General features: G+C 33.9%; 1 protein-coding gene across 1 annotated transcript in view; it reads right to left on the bottom strand.

Annotated features, from left to right (window-relative positions):
• Positions 1 to 17,108, bottom strand: part of cntnap2a (contactin associated protein 2a) — a 337,198-nt gene that overhangs the window by 107,429 nt on the left and 212,661 nt on the right. Inside the window, exons 11-13 of the mRNA XM_052596190.1 lie at positions 16,666 to 16,772; positions 15,421 to 15,540; positions 14,007 to 14,207 (exon numbers count right to left, since the gene is read on the bottom strand). Coding sequence (XP_052452150.1) covers positions 14,007 to 14,207; positions 15,421 to 15,540; positions 16,666 to 16,772 — 428 coding nt within the window. The remainder of the gene's footprint in view (positions 1 to 14,006; positions 14,208 to 15,420; positions 15,541 to 16,665; positions 16,773 to 17,108) is intronic.

The raw sequence follows: 17,108 nt of genomic DNA, 5'->3' as shown, positions 1-17,108 counted from the left end.
CTGGTTTTAAACAAGTATATGTAATAATTGATATTATAACAGTAATTTATATTATAACACATACATTCAAATATATATATATCTGATAATTTATATTTGAATGTATGTGTTATAATATAAATTATTTATATATATATATACATATATACATATATATATATATATATATATATATATATATATATATATATACATATATATATATATATATATATATATATATATATATATATATATATATATATACACACACACACACACACACACACACACATATACATACATACATACATATACATATATATATATATATATATATATATACATATATATATATATATATATATACATACATACATACATATACATATATACATATATATATATATATATATATATATATATATATATATATATATATAACATATATTACATTCATATTTCAAATATCTATTATTATATAGTTTAGAATAATTATAATGTACATTTAATTAATTTAACAATAATTAACATTTATTTTAATAATAATCTAAATAAAAATATGACATCTCTAAAGGCTACTAGGCAATAACTATACATTTTGCGATGATATGACATGAAGCATTTCTTACAGTTTTAGGAGCTCAGCTATACACATATGCAAAAAGAAAACAAATAAAAAAATAACAACCTTGCACCATTTTATCTGTCATCACATTTTCCTAGTGCTGAAAATCATCTCAAGTCTACAGACTCTAAAAACCTTGTGCTTTGCATGTAAGAGGTTTTTCTCTAGAGGAAGCGGTTTGATTTCTTTTTACAGGACAGCCAAAAGTACATCTATTACCTTCTCAAATAGGCTGAATTGTGTAGGGTTAGGGTTATCGTTTATCATTTCTCCCTCTCTGTACTGTCTAGTACTCTTCACAGACACACAGCATTACAGTCAGATTAATCACAGATATACAAGACCGTCTGTCTGTTAACCCACACAAAGAGAGCTAACTCCACTCTGACATTGCCTTCAATGAGACTGAGAGATGTGTGATGCGTAAATGAATGATTTTTCAAAGCTGTAAAAGCATTTCACTGAGTCAAAGGCTAAGTGTTTACCAAATGTGCTAAAGTAACAGCTCATATTCACACATCTGCTTGTGAGTTTCCTTAATTGTTCAGACTTAAATTTAACTTAATTGCCAGCAAATTACGAATCATTCAGTCATGTCAGAAAAAACTTGTGATGAGCTTGAAGGTCACAAAGTAAAAAGAGACCAGGCAGTTCATTAGGAAACATTACATGTTCACCGCCTCCCAGTTGTTAAATCTCCCATTGTAATGTTTTAATCTTTTCATCCATTTAAATCCTCTCATTATAACTTTCATCATTCATCTTATCACATCTGATGCTGCACAGCAATGTAATAAGACCTTTAAGGCATCACAGAAGAATCTATTGCAAAATCTGAATGTTATCTAACGGAAAAAAAATCTTTGTTGCAATGGACTAGACAGCTCTGTCTAAAATAATGTAAATGCATTACTTTGTGTTAAATATTTCATGGACTCACACATGTTATGCCTAAAACCAGATGTGGTTTTCTCAGATCGCACATTTGTTCAGCAGTTTGTATCTCTCAGGAAGGCAGGATCAGGATGTAATATCAGAAGGGTGTGAAGATATGCACAAATATGCAACCATGTCAACCTGCATTTTCTGAGACTGTGAAAATCACTGAGAAAAAAAAAAATCTGTTTTTATCTCCTCACTGTACGGAATGGAAATTTCCTACTTTTAAGCGGAGAATGACGAGTCTTTACAAGCTGTTCCAAGAGTCCTGTAAAGAAACCACAGCAGTTTCTGCACATCGCTGCCAGGACGTAAATACAACTACATGGGAAAGGAGGGCTATGAGGTACGCAGTGTCTTCATGTACTTGAGGAATGTTTTTCTAAGACTTCCCCAAGGCTTTTTCTGTCATTCATGATTATTGGATCACTGGATTACACATATCTTGCTGATGAAATTTCGTGATATTTCTACACTCTGAAAAACGCTGTTCATTTTTTCTACCCAACTGCTGGGTTGAGCCTGTTGGGTCATATATCGGGTTGTTTCTTTCAGTGTTGGGTAGTTTTTGTGTAATTCAGCTGTTGGTTTAGTGGCTGGGTCAATATCACTGACCGCTGAAACGATATACTATTATTTTATTATGATAAAATATGTTTTCTATATTTATATATCTAAGACTCTCCAGATCTTAAAAAGTGCAGTACCCTTATCGAACACTAACTCCACACTATCTCAAATACTGCTCCAGAGCACTATCAAAGGCTTAGTGTATCCCATCATGCATCATGTTGTGGAAATAAATCACGAGAGGTCACGGAAACCTTTCCAATGTAAGTGAAATATTAATAATAATTAGATATTACATATAGTTTGGTAGTAAAACTATTGCTGCATAGATTAGTATATTTATTTTGTACAACAACGGCTTTCTATCACTTTATTAGAAGTACCACAAATGAAAATGGTCATGTTATGGGGACTACTGAACAGATATTTAGAAGTTGATTTTAAAATGCAACGTATTTAACATACTTAATTCTTAAAAAAAGTTGAAAAGTTTGAAACATACTTGTGGTCTTCATCCTCAGTTGAACACTTGGGCCAAATAGAGGAAATACGTCATAGAAGTAGTCAAGTAGTTAAGTGCAAAGACCGCAAGTGGAGGTTATTTGGATTCAAATAAAAGTCATTGTACATATGCAATCAATCAAACTAAATTTAAAATAAGTATATATTATTGTTATGAGTATTACAATTATTTCAAGTATTTATTGTATTTCTTTACAGTGAAGTTAAATTCACTCAAATTCACATTAAGAATCATTAACAAACTTTTTATTTTAAGCTTAATATTAATTTACGGATATAATATTGTTAATTTTAAATTAACGTTTGTTCACAACCCATTAACTAATGCTAATTTATCTTAACTAACAAACTTAGACTAAATGCATTTAACTGATGTTAAGAAAGTGTTTTATTGTAATGTTACTCTATTTATGTCAATATGAAAACAAATGACTACAAAGCAAATGATACACCAGTGACAGCAATAGGAAAGGTAGAGAACAGGCCATTTTCCTGGAATTCATTCCTAATTTAAACCATAAGCAATCCATGAACCCCTCGTGCCAGCAGGCACAAACAGGGCTGACCATGTTGATAATGAAACAGCTTGTGTTGTCCTGAACCATCTGGAGCACATGAGGCAAACTGTAGCATTGCTGCCCAGCGCAATTAACTGCGCCTTCCTCTTGGACACTGTTTTCCTGCTATTGCTGCCATGGGAGACAGACTGCATCCTGGGTAAAGTCCATCCCATTGTCACGACTAGATTTTAATTTCTGCTCACAGACATAACGCTGCAGAAGGCTGTCACATAACCACAGGCAGTGCACTAGACTCAGGATCTTTCCTCGCTGCAAGCGTGGCATTGATAAATGGACGTCTCACCCCGAAAGCATACTTTCCGACGACTCCCTGCAAATTGTACGTTTTGAAGAAAAAAAGATAACTCGACTTAACTAATTGTCCATTAACTTCAAATCTGAAAAACCTGGCATGAAGATTTGAGGTATTCCAGTCATGCACCGAAGCGGGCTGAGAAATGACATATGAAGGTGTCAATAAAACATATGACAACATTATTGAATTTAATGATGCATTAATGTATGCAAATGGTAATAGGCCATATTTCACGGTGTGAATGATTGGGTGCACAAGACGTGTACTGGTTTGTTGCCTGAGCATTAAGTCTGAGTAGGACACACAGTTATCCATTCAAAGATCCACAAAAAGCTCCAGGCTTCTAATACTCTCCTATCAGCCAGGAATTCAATCAATTTCTATTATATCTGATATATACAGCACGCATGCTAATAAGCCATCAAACATAATGCCCTCAATTATAACATCAAGGCAGCTCTTATCAAGTTAACGGAAGTAAATGGGATGTTTCTCGTGTGGTTTGACATCACATAGAATATGCCCACGGACCCTGTCAAATGTTTAGATGGTAAAGCATTAAAATATTCAATCTATTTCCACTGAACAATAAATTCCACAAAGTTTTTGACATGAACCATGTCAGTGTTATTTTAGTATCATTTATATACAAATAGGGTATATATTTTAATATATATATATATATATATTTTTTTTTTTTCCCATCCCAGAGGATCATTAAACTTCCTCCAGTTTGTTTTTGTGAAAAGTGGGGACATCCCATAAGCGTAATGGTTTTTATACTGTATATTCTATGGCCCTACACCAACCCTACACCTAACCCTAACCCTCATAGGAAACTTTGTGAATTTTTACTTTCTCAAAAAAAAAAAAAACTCATTTTGAAAAATGGGCACATGGGTTATGTCCTCGTAAGTCATCCTCTCCTTGTAATACCTGTGTCATACCCATGTCATTATACAGAGTTGAGCCCTGATATGTCACAAAAACAAGAGCACACACACACCCACACACAATTTTAATATCAACAAATGTTTTATTTTATTGATATTATATATTTATATATTTATTAATTTAATATCAATATATATTTTTATTTAACCAAACCGTATATTTGTGCTTTACTTTAGTTACAGTAGTTTTGGGTCTGAAATTCCCCCATCTTAACATTGCAGAGTAATTTTTGACACAAAAAGTGCCTTTTTCCCATCCCAGAGGATCCACCCCCTAATTAAACTTCCTCTCCTGTCACCATGTCCCTCCCATGTGGGACAAGGACACTTTAGAAATGCTAAATGTATTTACATGGCACTGAAGCAAAGGCTCAGCCCCCTAGCACACGTACTGTTGACTCGTCTCTAAATAGGATCGCTCCACGACAAAACAAACATCGCTCAGATCTAGTTAACATTTGCTAAAGGTTGCACAAGAACAATGCGATCTGGAGAGCAATATTTGAATCTTTTGGGGAATGAAATCTAATCACGCTCTTTCTGTCACGGTAAATGCTAATATCAGATGCTAATATCATATTATTGGTGTCATATGCAAATTAGGATTTAAAGAACTTCTGTTCTTCAGAATTGTAAGAGGAAATCTTGTGTGAAATAGTGATATTGGCCCACTTAATCAGTGGTCCCAAAATGTGTTTGGACACTTTAAAATATCTGAATATCACTGCATTTGAAAACAAATCGTTTTTAGGGCAGCTGCATATGACCTTTGTGCTTTCAGGCTGATGGTGAAAAACTAAATGATTCCATTGACACTTTAATGGACTATAAAAAAAAAAAAAAGAAATCAAGAAAGAACTACTGCAAAATAATTTGTGTTTTCATGTGAGGTTAACAAGTGAGTGCATTTATATACAGTATTCTCTTTGACACTTTGGCAATTTTTTGGCATTTCACCTTTCACTGTGAGTAAAACTATAATACACCCATAACCGAAACATTACTGACCAACAGAAACATTTTGGACTGCTGTGACACACTAAATACATTTTCAGCTAAAGAGCTTTGCCTGTTTACACACTGACAGAGCGTCTGCTTACTTTGCATCTCATTATGCATTTGAGCCATTTTTCTGCATATCTTTCTCAATATGAATAGTTTGGCGGTCAAAGGGCAAACGGTTGGGTTCATGTCGAGGAAACCAAAATGATGTCAATTGCAGTTTAAGAGTGTCATGGCAATGAACCGTCTGAGCACCTCTAATATTTTCCAGAACATAAAAGACAGTCTGCATTTTAATTTGGTTTTACATTGTGTGGTGTGGACATGCTCTGGTTACTCTACGTTTATGCAACATAATTTATCTTCATATCCACCATTCAAAGACTAGGAGTAACTTAAAAATAACATTTTAGGCTGAAGCTTTTTCCTTAATCGACCAGCAAGCAAACCTTTAAGGTCAACACAGAAAGTAAATATGATTAATTAACTAATATAAGAATGTGTTTATTCTGATAGCAGCAACAAAGGCAATTACTATTAATAAACAATGTAGGTCTGCTTTTAAGTTCCTAGTAAAGCTTTTAAGTTCCTAGATTGTCAGAAGCATTTTTAATTAGAAATTTCAAGCAAGGTCTATGGTCTGCATCAACAGGAAGAGTAGAAAATTGGAAAAACCTCTAAACAAGATGAATATAATAATCCATGTGACCTTTATAGTATATATGAGTCTTTTACTCAAGTACTGCCTTAAATAGATCACCGAATCAGTGAGCTGAATTTTTATTTGTGAACGAACCAGTCTAATTCATAAATTAATTATTCAGTTCCATTCGTGGACCATCAGTGTTGAAAAACACACAAAGAACCTGACTGAATCATTTATCCATTCACAGCGGTTCTTAAAGGGATAGTTCACCCAAAAATGAAAATTCTGTCATTGATTATTCTATATATTTTTGATGAAATCCGAGAGCTTTCTGACTCTACATAAACAGCAATGCAACTGACATGTTCATGGCCCAAAAAGGTAATAAGGACATCATTAAAATAGTCCATGTGACATCAGTGGTTCAAGCATAATGTTATGAAGATACAAGAGTACTTTTTGTGTGCAAAGAAAACAAAAATAATGACTTTTTGTCAACAATTTATTCTATTTGCTAATATAGCTCATCGTATGTATCTAGAACACCTAAATCATAGCATAAATAATATTAACTTTTTAGGTCAGATAACGGATTATGAACAGCTGTTGTATTGAAAAGAGCAGTGTGAAGATTCTATAAAAAAATCTTCTTTTGTGGTCAGCTTAAAATAATAGCAACACACAGGCTTGGATAAACATGAATAAATGCTGACATTGGCAAATTATTCCTTAAATTGCTCTTTGCATAGAAAAGTGGGACATTTTGATGCATTGACATTGTTTTTATTTTTATTTTTTTTATTTTTGATTCAGATTCAGAAAACAGTTTGATTGAGCTATAAATCTACATGACCATATTTGCTGGAACTGAAAAAAAAAAATAATCAGCAAAGAACAAAATATACTTTGCACTTGGGATTTCTGGAAGATTTGTAGATGGGAAGATTGCAGGAGTGATTTGAATTTGAGAAAAGACAGAGAAAGAGAGCAGGACTCCTTAGGCAATAACACTAGTCAACCTATCTCTCTCTCTGCATGTCTCCCCCTCTGTACCATAGAGGGTCTTGTTAATCATTCTCAGGGCTGCCCTTTGCGGTTTCCTACATTACATACTGCTATAAAATCTTTATGTCTCGAGAAGATCTACAACTCTCTTACCGGTAAGACCAGAATACAGAAAGAACATCACAGCAGATCATGGTTTGCACAGAACAGTTATGTTCACCTATGCCTTATAAGTATTGGAAATGAAGAAAAAAAATAGCAATTTGTATATTTTATAGCAATACTGCATATTTTGCTCACATTATGCAGGAAACTAATACCTTTTAATTATTATTATTATTATTATTATTATTATTTTTTAGAAAGGATACATTAAATTGATCAAAAGTTTCAAAGGTGACAGCAATTTCTAAACAATTTATATTTCAAATAAATGCTGCTTTCTTTGGAATTTTCTATCAGAATATTAGAATGATTTCTGAAGGAAATATGACACTATAATTCAGTTTTAACATCACTATAAAATTAGATTTTAATATACATTAAAATTCAAAAGTTGAATTTGAATTTGAATTAGTTGTTTAAATTGAATTACAATTTCAAATTATTCCTGTTTTTACTGTGATTTTAATCAAATAAATGCAACTTTGGTGAGCATAAGAGACTTCTTTCAAAAACATGATTAGATATTTATGAGTCTACACTTTTAGTAGGTATATACACTGTATACATATTTCTAGTTTCTACACAATCAGTTGTTTGTATTTAATCGTAAAAACACAAATTTATATTTTATCCAGTTTGATTTCAGTTTGTATTGTATTAAACATGAAAAAGCAAATGAAAACATTTCTGCTTGTGATTTCATACTTTTGAACCCCACTGTATATGTAGCTTATGAATCAAGGTAACAGGGTAGTTAAAGGGGGGGGGGGGGGGTGAAATGGTATTTCATGCATACTGAGTTTTTTAAACTGTTAAAGAGTTGGATTCCCATGCTAAACATGGACAAAGTTTCAAAAATTAAGTTGTACGTTTGAAGGAGTATTTTTGTTCCCAAAATACTCCTTCCGGTTTGTCACAAGTTTTGGAAAGTTTTTTTCGAGTATGTCTCTGTGTGACGTTAGATGGAGCGGAATTTCCTTATATGGGTCCTGAGGCACTTCTGCCGGAAGAGCGCACGCTCCCGTATAGCAGAGCACTGAGAGCACAACAGACTTCACTGATCAGAGCGAGAGCGTCGCGAAATGTCACAAAAGGAGGAGTGTTTTTGGTTGCCAGGGCAAGACAACCCTGCACAGATTACCAAAGAAAAAACAGCATTAAGGGACCAGTGGACGGAGTTTATTTTTACAGAGCATCAACGGAGTTGTGCAAGTGTTTGTTCCCTGCATTTCGAAGATGCTTGTTTTACAAACAATGCCCAGTTTGACGACGGATTTGTGTATCGTTTATTTCTTAAGGATGATGCAATCCCCAATCCCAAGTGAGTAAAACTGCTTCAAATATCTCTGCCTCCTTGTTAGTGCGTCCGCCTCCCATTGGAGACCCGGGTTCGAGCCCCGCTCGGAGCGAGTCGTTGCTGCTGCTGCTCTCGTTCAGTTTCAGCCTCGGGATCTGATTCTGGATCATAAATAAATGGCTGAATCTGACTGTAAGCCATGGTTTATTTTGGATGATGGTTTTTTCCTCAAGGCAATGTCAGAGCCGTTAAATATGTTTTTCAACGTCTCTGGGTAATGTCACAGCTTCCAAACGTTCTCGCAAAAGCCTACTGGCGCTCGTGATTCTTTAGCTCCGCCCACACGTCACGCCTCTAGGCGCTCGTGTTTTTCCGGGAAAAAACGGTACAGACTATCTTTCTCTTATGAATATGATAAAACTAAAGACTTTTTGGAGTTATGAATGATGCAGTACTACTCTTTAGGTACTCAAGATTAACAGGATATTGAGTGAAAATGAGCATTTCACCCCCCCTTTAAGAGGTTAGACAGTAACACACTTTTTAGCAATGAATAGCCAAATGCCAAAAGTGTCCTGACTATCAGAAGAAAATAATAAAAGTAGTGTTCGGTTGTGTAAATCATAATTATTTTCAAACAGAACATTCTCACATTGTTTATGTCTTTATTGTCACAGCACAGAGACGGTGCTGAAAGGGAGATGTTTTCTGAAGACCAGGCTGAATAAATAATTCAATTATAATTTAAAAAAAGTTTTTGAAGTTGAGCAGTCAGCTCATGTCTTTCAGATTTGCTCGCTGATCAAGAATAGGAACTCTTTTAATTGTGTGGACATCACAGACACAAAGCATCCTGATGGTTCACGGCTCGCTGTCTGCTCTTATTTATGTGCTCTGCTCATACAATCAGCCACAGCCTCCAGTTGACAATGTCTGCTTATCATGACTAGGAGGAGGAGACAAAACAAAAACACTTTTCTCAAATTCATCATCGTCACATCCAATTTCCTTTGCATGACAGCCGAGGCCTAATTACAGTGGAAGGTGGTTAATTTAGCTGTAAGGAAAATAATTTAAATACAAATGGACCCCTGGTCCCTCTATAGGGGACCAGGAATAAACAAAATGTCACTGCTGATCGTGCCGTAATGGGAAGGGATGACATACGGACATGTACAGCAGACATCTCTCAACTCCGTTCTCAATGTTAAGCTAATGGAGGTCAAGAGGCTGGAGGATGGCACAGACAATGGAATATAACAATCTGACGGCTCATCCATGAGTGGGTTGAAGGCATCAAGAAATTAGGACAATTACAGTTTAACTTCCCAATTACCAAACTTAATGCACCCTGGATGCAATTCTGATTTAACGCTTCATTTGGTTGCAGAATGCCAGCCCTCCATAATTTGATGAAACCTGACAGTCAATTTAGAAAACATATTTTGGGAAATAGTTTTCTCTTCCACTCTCTTTATATGCGTCTGAGCACAAACTGCCTAAAGAGACAATTCCCAATCTCTGACAAGCAGGGTCAACATGCACCTATTGTTTTTCAGGGGGTGCAAATAGCAATCCTGGTTCACATTGTGCCTCAGGCAAAATATAGCTAAAGAAAAATTGTATTTGACTTATTTAAATGATAATTTTATTAACAAATTAAAAATAAATATTAATACTTAACAACTGCACAACCCTGCATCTTGACAACATTCAGCTGACCTCCAAAAAATGCCTTATGCCTTTTACACTAATAAATTACTTTCCATCAGTTTATTCCATCATAAAAAAAAAAGAAAAAAGAAAAAAAGCTGCTCAAAAATCACTGGCAATAATTTTAACCTTTAATTTTAAGGATTAGGCATGAAATAATCTTTCAGAATTGACGAAGTAGTTCTAACTTGACTCAGCGAAAGAGAAAGTACTTTTTAAAAATCCCATTCAAAATCTTAGATTGGCCATAGCGCTTCTGGTGACATGGACGCTACACAACTCTGCACTAATGCTCATCAGCTGAGCATATGCTCTGTCAATATGCTGACTGGCTGACTGCTTTCCCTTCCATTACCAACACTGATTCCCCAAAATGTGATCTTGTCTGTCTATTATAAAATGAGCAAAGTCATCTGGAAACAGATAAGTCATGTAAAACTGTATTAATATAAGAAGGCACACTAACACTCAGAGAGACACTGTCCATCCTACACATTTGACAACACAGTCAGCAGAGGTGTGATAGACAAGCTATCAGTCCAGTGCACATCGCCAGCTATCATTTACTACATAACATGGTGAAACAAAACTACTCTGTGAATCTCCTCATGTAATGTCACTCCCACCTCACACACAGTCTGACTAAATGATATGTTGTTATCAAGCAAAGCTATTCAGAAAAGTGGTGTTTAGACCACAAGACTCAGGTGGGCAGTCTTGTATTGTATTCTTTTCTCATCGTGCTAAACAAACAAACATTGCTTTTAAAAGTGCATTAATAAAGATGCTTTACACAGAAAACAAATATAATTATAAAATGTAATAATAATAAAAGTATTTAAAATGTATTGAATTCACTGCATATTAAATTATCATCATTTCAACTGCAAAATTAAATGTGTTAAACAAAAATATTATAAAACAATACTTCTACAACTCCTGCTTATAGTAACTGCAAAAAAAAAAAAAAAAAAGAAAGAAATACTAAATACAGTTCAGTTAAATTCTTTTCATCAAAAAATAAAATAAATAAATAAATAAATAATAATAATAATAATATATAAAATATTATTTAATTTACTACTAATTAAAATAAAATGCTTTATGTACAAAAAAATCAAAGCAAATATTATTAATGAATATTATGATGATGATGATAATAAGAATTATTATTAAATATATACTAAATAATTTATTAATTTAAAATTAAATGCTTTACAGAAAAATATTCTACAATAATACTACTGAAAGTCCTATTAATAGTAATTACAATTTAAAATTAATAATTACATTTCATTTAAATGCTTTACACAGAAAATATTATAATACAAATTAATTTAAAATAGGGTCGTACAATTCATTGCATGCGATTTTCATGTGCATGTCATCAGTAAAACATTTTTTTTTAAAGGACATTTATGAACACAATTTTGTGTAGCTTGTAATGTAAACTATGGCCCTTTGTATTAAATGCCACTCCATCTGAAAGCACGTGATGGAGATTTACGATATGCACGCAAGTGATTAATTGCACAACACTAATTTAAAAAGTATTAAATTAAATGACTGTACTGTAATTATTTTATATTGTCACTTAAAATGTAAGTAAAATAAAAAAAAAACATGACATAAAGTTTTGTTCTTTTATTTATTTATTCATTTTGTTTGATACTGATATTAATAAAATAAAATGTTCAAGATATGGCATTTTTCTTGTTGATTCTAGGAAATTAATTTTAGTCTTTATACATCCATTGAGGCTGAACATGCCTCCTTCTGCTCTCACCTGCACTGATATGTGCAGAAAGAGTGGGCTGAGAGTGAGTTTCAGTTCATGCCTAATTTCACATAGATGGCATAGAGTCAAACATGTAGTGGGAGAGAAGCCCAGAGGACGAGTCCACAATAAGAGCAGAGGCTTTATCCAAAGTCAGATTAGCAGTAAGAACATGCACGGGAGCCTTCACTGTGCTGCATGCTCATTAATAGATTAGCATCAGCGCCCAGCGCCACAGCTACACTGCAAATTGTTATTGCTGACTGTAATCAGAAAATGGGTCGCAGGAGTGCCAGAGGATAGTGCCAAAGACTGGCAGAGCATATGAGAGCAAATGAATGAGAGAGAAGGTAAAAGATCGTGAGCTGAAGGGATGAAGATGAAGAGGCTTGAAGTGCTGTGTTAGAGAGAAAGAGCAGGAAAATCCTTCGGTCAGCATTATGACATTATAAAAAATACTGTTTAAAGGTTTGAGGTTGGTAACTTCTGGAAGTCTCTTATGCGACACAGGCTGCATTTATTCAATCAAAAATATGGAAAAAAACGTTAAAAAAAATACATTTTTAAAATAGCTGTTACATATTTAATTATACTGTATATATTTAAAATGTAATTTATTCCTGTGATGATAAAGTTGACTTTTCAGCAGCCATAACTTAGTGTCACGTGATCCTTATGAAATCATTCTAATTCGCTGATTTGGTCGTCTTATTATCAATGTTAAAAATAGTTCTTTGGACATTAGTAGTATTATATTTTTATTTAATGACATGTCCGCATCTTAGGCTATTTTCATGTCCAGAACAATAAATAAATAAATGAAATAAAAGCCAGCAAAGAAACAAACACAAGTTATATTACACAATATTTTTTTTAACATTAACATATGATACAAACTTAAAAACTAAAATTATACTAAATAACTCTTTAAGTGAGTTTTTTGAGACATTATAAAATGTCGATTTTGGTTGACTGAAAATTGCTGCAGAAAAGTATCGATTTAATAATAATAATAATAATAATAATAATAATAATAATAATAATAATAATTGTATACTGACCACAAATTTTTTAACAAGCATGTATGTTTCCTATTATATACTCCATTACCATATATGCTAGATAAATATGCTTAACATAATTTGAAAGCTCTGTTTTTTCCCCCCGGATAAATAATTAACCAATTCAGAGATCTTTACTTGAGGACAGATTTGAGAAACCCTTCTATTTCCATAACATTTACTTTACTTCCTACATTTTAACCTTTAACCGATTCCTCTGCCAACTCCATAAACAGTTTGTCAATTTAAATCTCTTAACCCGCTAATTAGAAGAGCGCACATGGAACAATTAACAAGATAATCTCAAACCGCCCACCCCGTTAACCAAGAAAACTGTGCATGAATGTGCTCACACTTCGTTAACTTGTTTCTCTAAGAACTGTGATTCAACTATTTCCTTTTTTTTTTTTTTATAGAATACTTCTGCATTGTTACGATTTTATTTAGTGCTAATTAGTTATTAAGTCCAGCTGTTAGCCCACACATACACACAGAATTTGAACAAATGTTGCACTAATTCTCCTGAAACCAAGCCATTACAACATAAACCATGTTCTACAGTAGTATTGCAGTCAAGAAACTGGGCAAACCGCCAAAAGCAGGTTCAAACCGAGAGCAGTGGAGAGCGGGAGTGCATCAGCCACAGAAGGGCTATTAAGGTCGCAATCCTATTCTACCATCAGTTTACCTGGTTATCAAGACACTTGACCCTCATTTGTTCAAGTAAGAAGTATCAGTACAGTTGGATAAAATTATTTTTTTTTATTCAAGGTTTTAGATAACCTTCTATCACCCCACAAGTCATTATAAGCCTCCATACTCTGCAACGCAAGCCCGCACACACGCACACACACTCAGACGATCTATCTGTACCTGGTGTGTTGAGTAGGCGTGACATTCTGCAGGTGTAGGCTACGTGCTGCTCGCAGTGTTCAGCGCTGTTGGTAATAGCTGTGACCTGCTCCATAGAGGCGCTGTAGTTCAGCTGCAGTACTGTCCGTCTCTCCCGGCTGGAGCCGGTCACTGCTGTCTGCGCCGGCAGGTTATTCACCACAGTCGTCCAAACCTTGTCCTCTGAAACAGATACAAGAATGGTCATAAAAAGGTAAAAGCAAAAAAAGCTGACAGATTCTTTATAATATATGTTAAAACTGTAACATAAGCATACCCTCTTCATGTTTACAGATGTATAAAGAGGATTTACGCTACTGTTCAAAAATATACATTTGAAAAGAACAATTGAAAATAATAATATATGTTCAAATGTAATTTATTCCTGCGACCAAAGCTGAATTTTGAGCATCATTACTCCGGTGTCACATGATAATTCAGAAATTATTCTAATATGCTGGTTTGGTGCTTAATAAACATTTCTTATTATTATCAACGTTAAAAATAAGTATTCATGTCTTAAAAAACACCTGACCCCTAACATATGAACAGTTGTGTATACCTAATATTTAATAATTATATAATTGAATTTATTCATAATGAATAATCACCCCAGAATTATACCCAATTAAAAAAGGACAAACCACATTAAGTAGGAAAGAAAAGTTTTTAATAATTTCTAAGCTTTTTAATCTCATTAAAAAACAAACAAAACAAATAAGTAATTACAAACTATTTTAACACATCCTGGACCCATGTGTGTGAGTGAAAAAACAACAACTTTTGTTTATGGCAATATTTCCTTCCACTTATTCAAGTTTTATTTAATGGGATCTAATGAGTACTGGCATTCTAAAAACATATTATTTGTTTCTGTTTTGTTTATATTATTCAAATCCACCTGATCCTGGAGCCATGATCGTTCCTTCCCACCTCAAGGAATCACAAGATTTACCTTAAAAAAAAATGTTAAATGAACACTACATATTTCTGAAATTGACAGACACTTTCTTTTCTGAATGATTTTTGCTCTCTACTATTGTGTCCTCTCAGGGATTTCCTATGCTCTGAGATGCCTACAGTTCCTGCCCTGAAATGATAACATTTTAACAATGTCCCTACATGTAAGACTTCCATTTAATTTGATTTATATATTTTTGGATTAGTGGGATGATGTGGACTTAGAATGATAAAAGAATGCTCATGAGGCTTGGAAACAAATGGGCTGAGATGCTTAAATGAAAGAATGTCTCTGGAGGGGATAGGAGGGATTTAAAAAACCCTGGGATACAGGGGTTCTCGAAAAGCATTTCATACTCAGTAAAAGGCACAATCGGCGGGCTTTTTGGATTTAGTGCTATGGTATGCCACAAATAAATAAAAATTCACATTTTACCTGTCATGTTGCATATGACTTTAAAAGGACTTAACGGTCCACTTCCATCTGGGTCAATCCAGAAGGAATCAGATGATCTTCCCAAATGCTTGTAAGCTTCACATGACTGCTCATAGACAGCTGTAAGTAAGAAAGAAAAGATGTTAATTTAAACATATAGTATTTAGTATAGATGTTGAATAACAAAAACAGCATCTTTATATATATATATATATATATACATTATAATGTATGTGTGTGTGTGTGTTGTGCCTGTCCAAATGCGAAAACAAGGTTGCACTGGTCAATAGCAACCTTGTTTTTGTCTATGAAGAGGTTTGAGGGAAGTAACTCAACAGAGTTCAAGATCTTTTCTATTGAGCCGCTGTGTAACTTCCAGTCTCTTCTCCTCTCCATCTAACCCCTGGGGTCTTAAAAAGTTTCACTCAGTAGTGATTCTGAACTATTTCTCTGCGAACAGACTTCATAGAGAATACAACAGATGTTTTCATATCAATCAATAGCTCTGTTTCAGAACCTAGCAATTGTCTGAAGGAGTCGTAGGTGTCACTCTAGATGTGAAGGTCATTTCGAAAGATAGTAGACTTCAGTTTTCTGCTTTATAGAATATCTTGTTTAGGCTAAAATTGAGAGCACTATCACATCATTCAGAGAAGGAAATTGCAGAATGCATTTGTAATGAATTGTTGAAATGAAAATGCTATCAGATATGATGGATGTGAGAAGAGAATTGGACAAATCTGCAGTTTCATGGAAAATTATTAATAAAAACATTTCAGAGAAATTAAAATGCATCAAACTGCTTAAATCATTTAAGAATTTCATGTTTAAAATGCTCCGAAAACAGTCGAAACAAGAATCCTTCTACATCATTAACACCCAATTTGTGGATAAAAGCAAATATGGGGAAAGCAAATACTGTTACGCAGAACCTAGACATCTCTCTAGAAAGATCTTCTATGTATTAGTTAAACAGAATTGTATTTCTCTTCTGAGTTTTCCATTCTCGTATTTCCACATTTCCCCTCATTACACATTAAACATAAAGCTTTTCTTTGTTCTCCACAATTTCTGTGGCAATGCATTTGTCAGAAGTTGATGATCCTTCATTTCTAGGAAAGCACCAACATTTAATCAGAATAAAAAAACAGCAATAAGCCACATGTATATACAGTATGCACACACAGCCATTAATAAAATGTAAAAAAATAATAAAAAAATAAAAACCCAAACACATATTCTTACATGTGTGACAGGTGGCTCCGGTGTATCCCGTCCCATCACAAGTGCATGTGAAACCATCCCAGGTCTGGCTGCATCGGCCTCCATGTTCACAGTGGTTTGGCATACATCTGAAAAAAAAAAAAGCAGAATTACACATTTAAATACATGTGTGGTAAATAAAAAAGGTGTCAGAAAAAAGTGCCTAATATCTCTGATTATTTCAATACTTCTTGCTTTGATTTTACGGCCATAGTTTTAAAAAACGTATATATGAAGACCTCTATGTTCCCATCTTCTGTGCTGCCTTAAATAGAAGAATAATTCAAGTAATTTTGAGCACTTCTTTTTCTCAGTAGCAACAGCTTTTATAACACGGTTGATACAGGCACTTAGTGAAACACATTACTGAGTGTCAGCTCAGTTAAAAACACTGACAATATGTTGAAGAAGATGACAATGAGTCA

Source organism: Carassius gibelio, chromosome B24 (genome assembly GCF_023724105.1).
Source record: "Carassius gibelio isolate Cgi1373 ecotype wild population from Czech Republic chromosome B24, carGib1.2-hapl.c, whole genome shotgun sequence".
NCBI classification, from domain to species: domain Eukaryota; kingdom Metazoa; phylum Chordata; class Actinopteri; order Cypriniformes; family Cyprinidae; genus Carassius; species Carassius gibelio.
The sequence above is the reverse complement of the archived record's forward strand: the minus strand, read 5'-3'. Positions and strand labels throughout refer to the sequence as shown.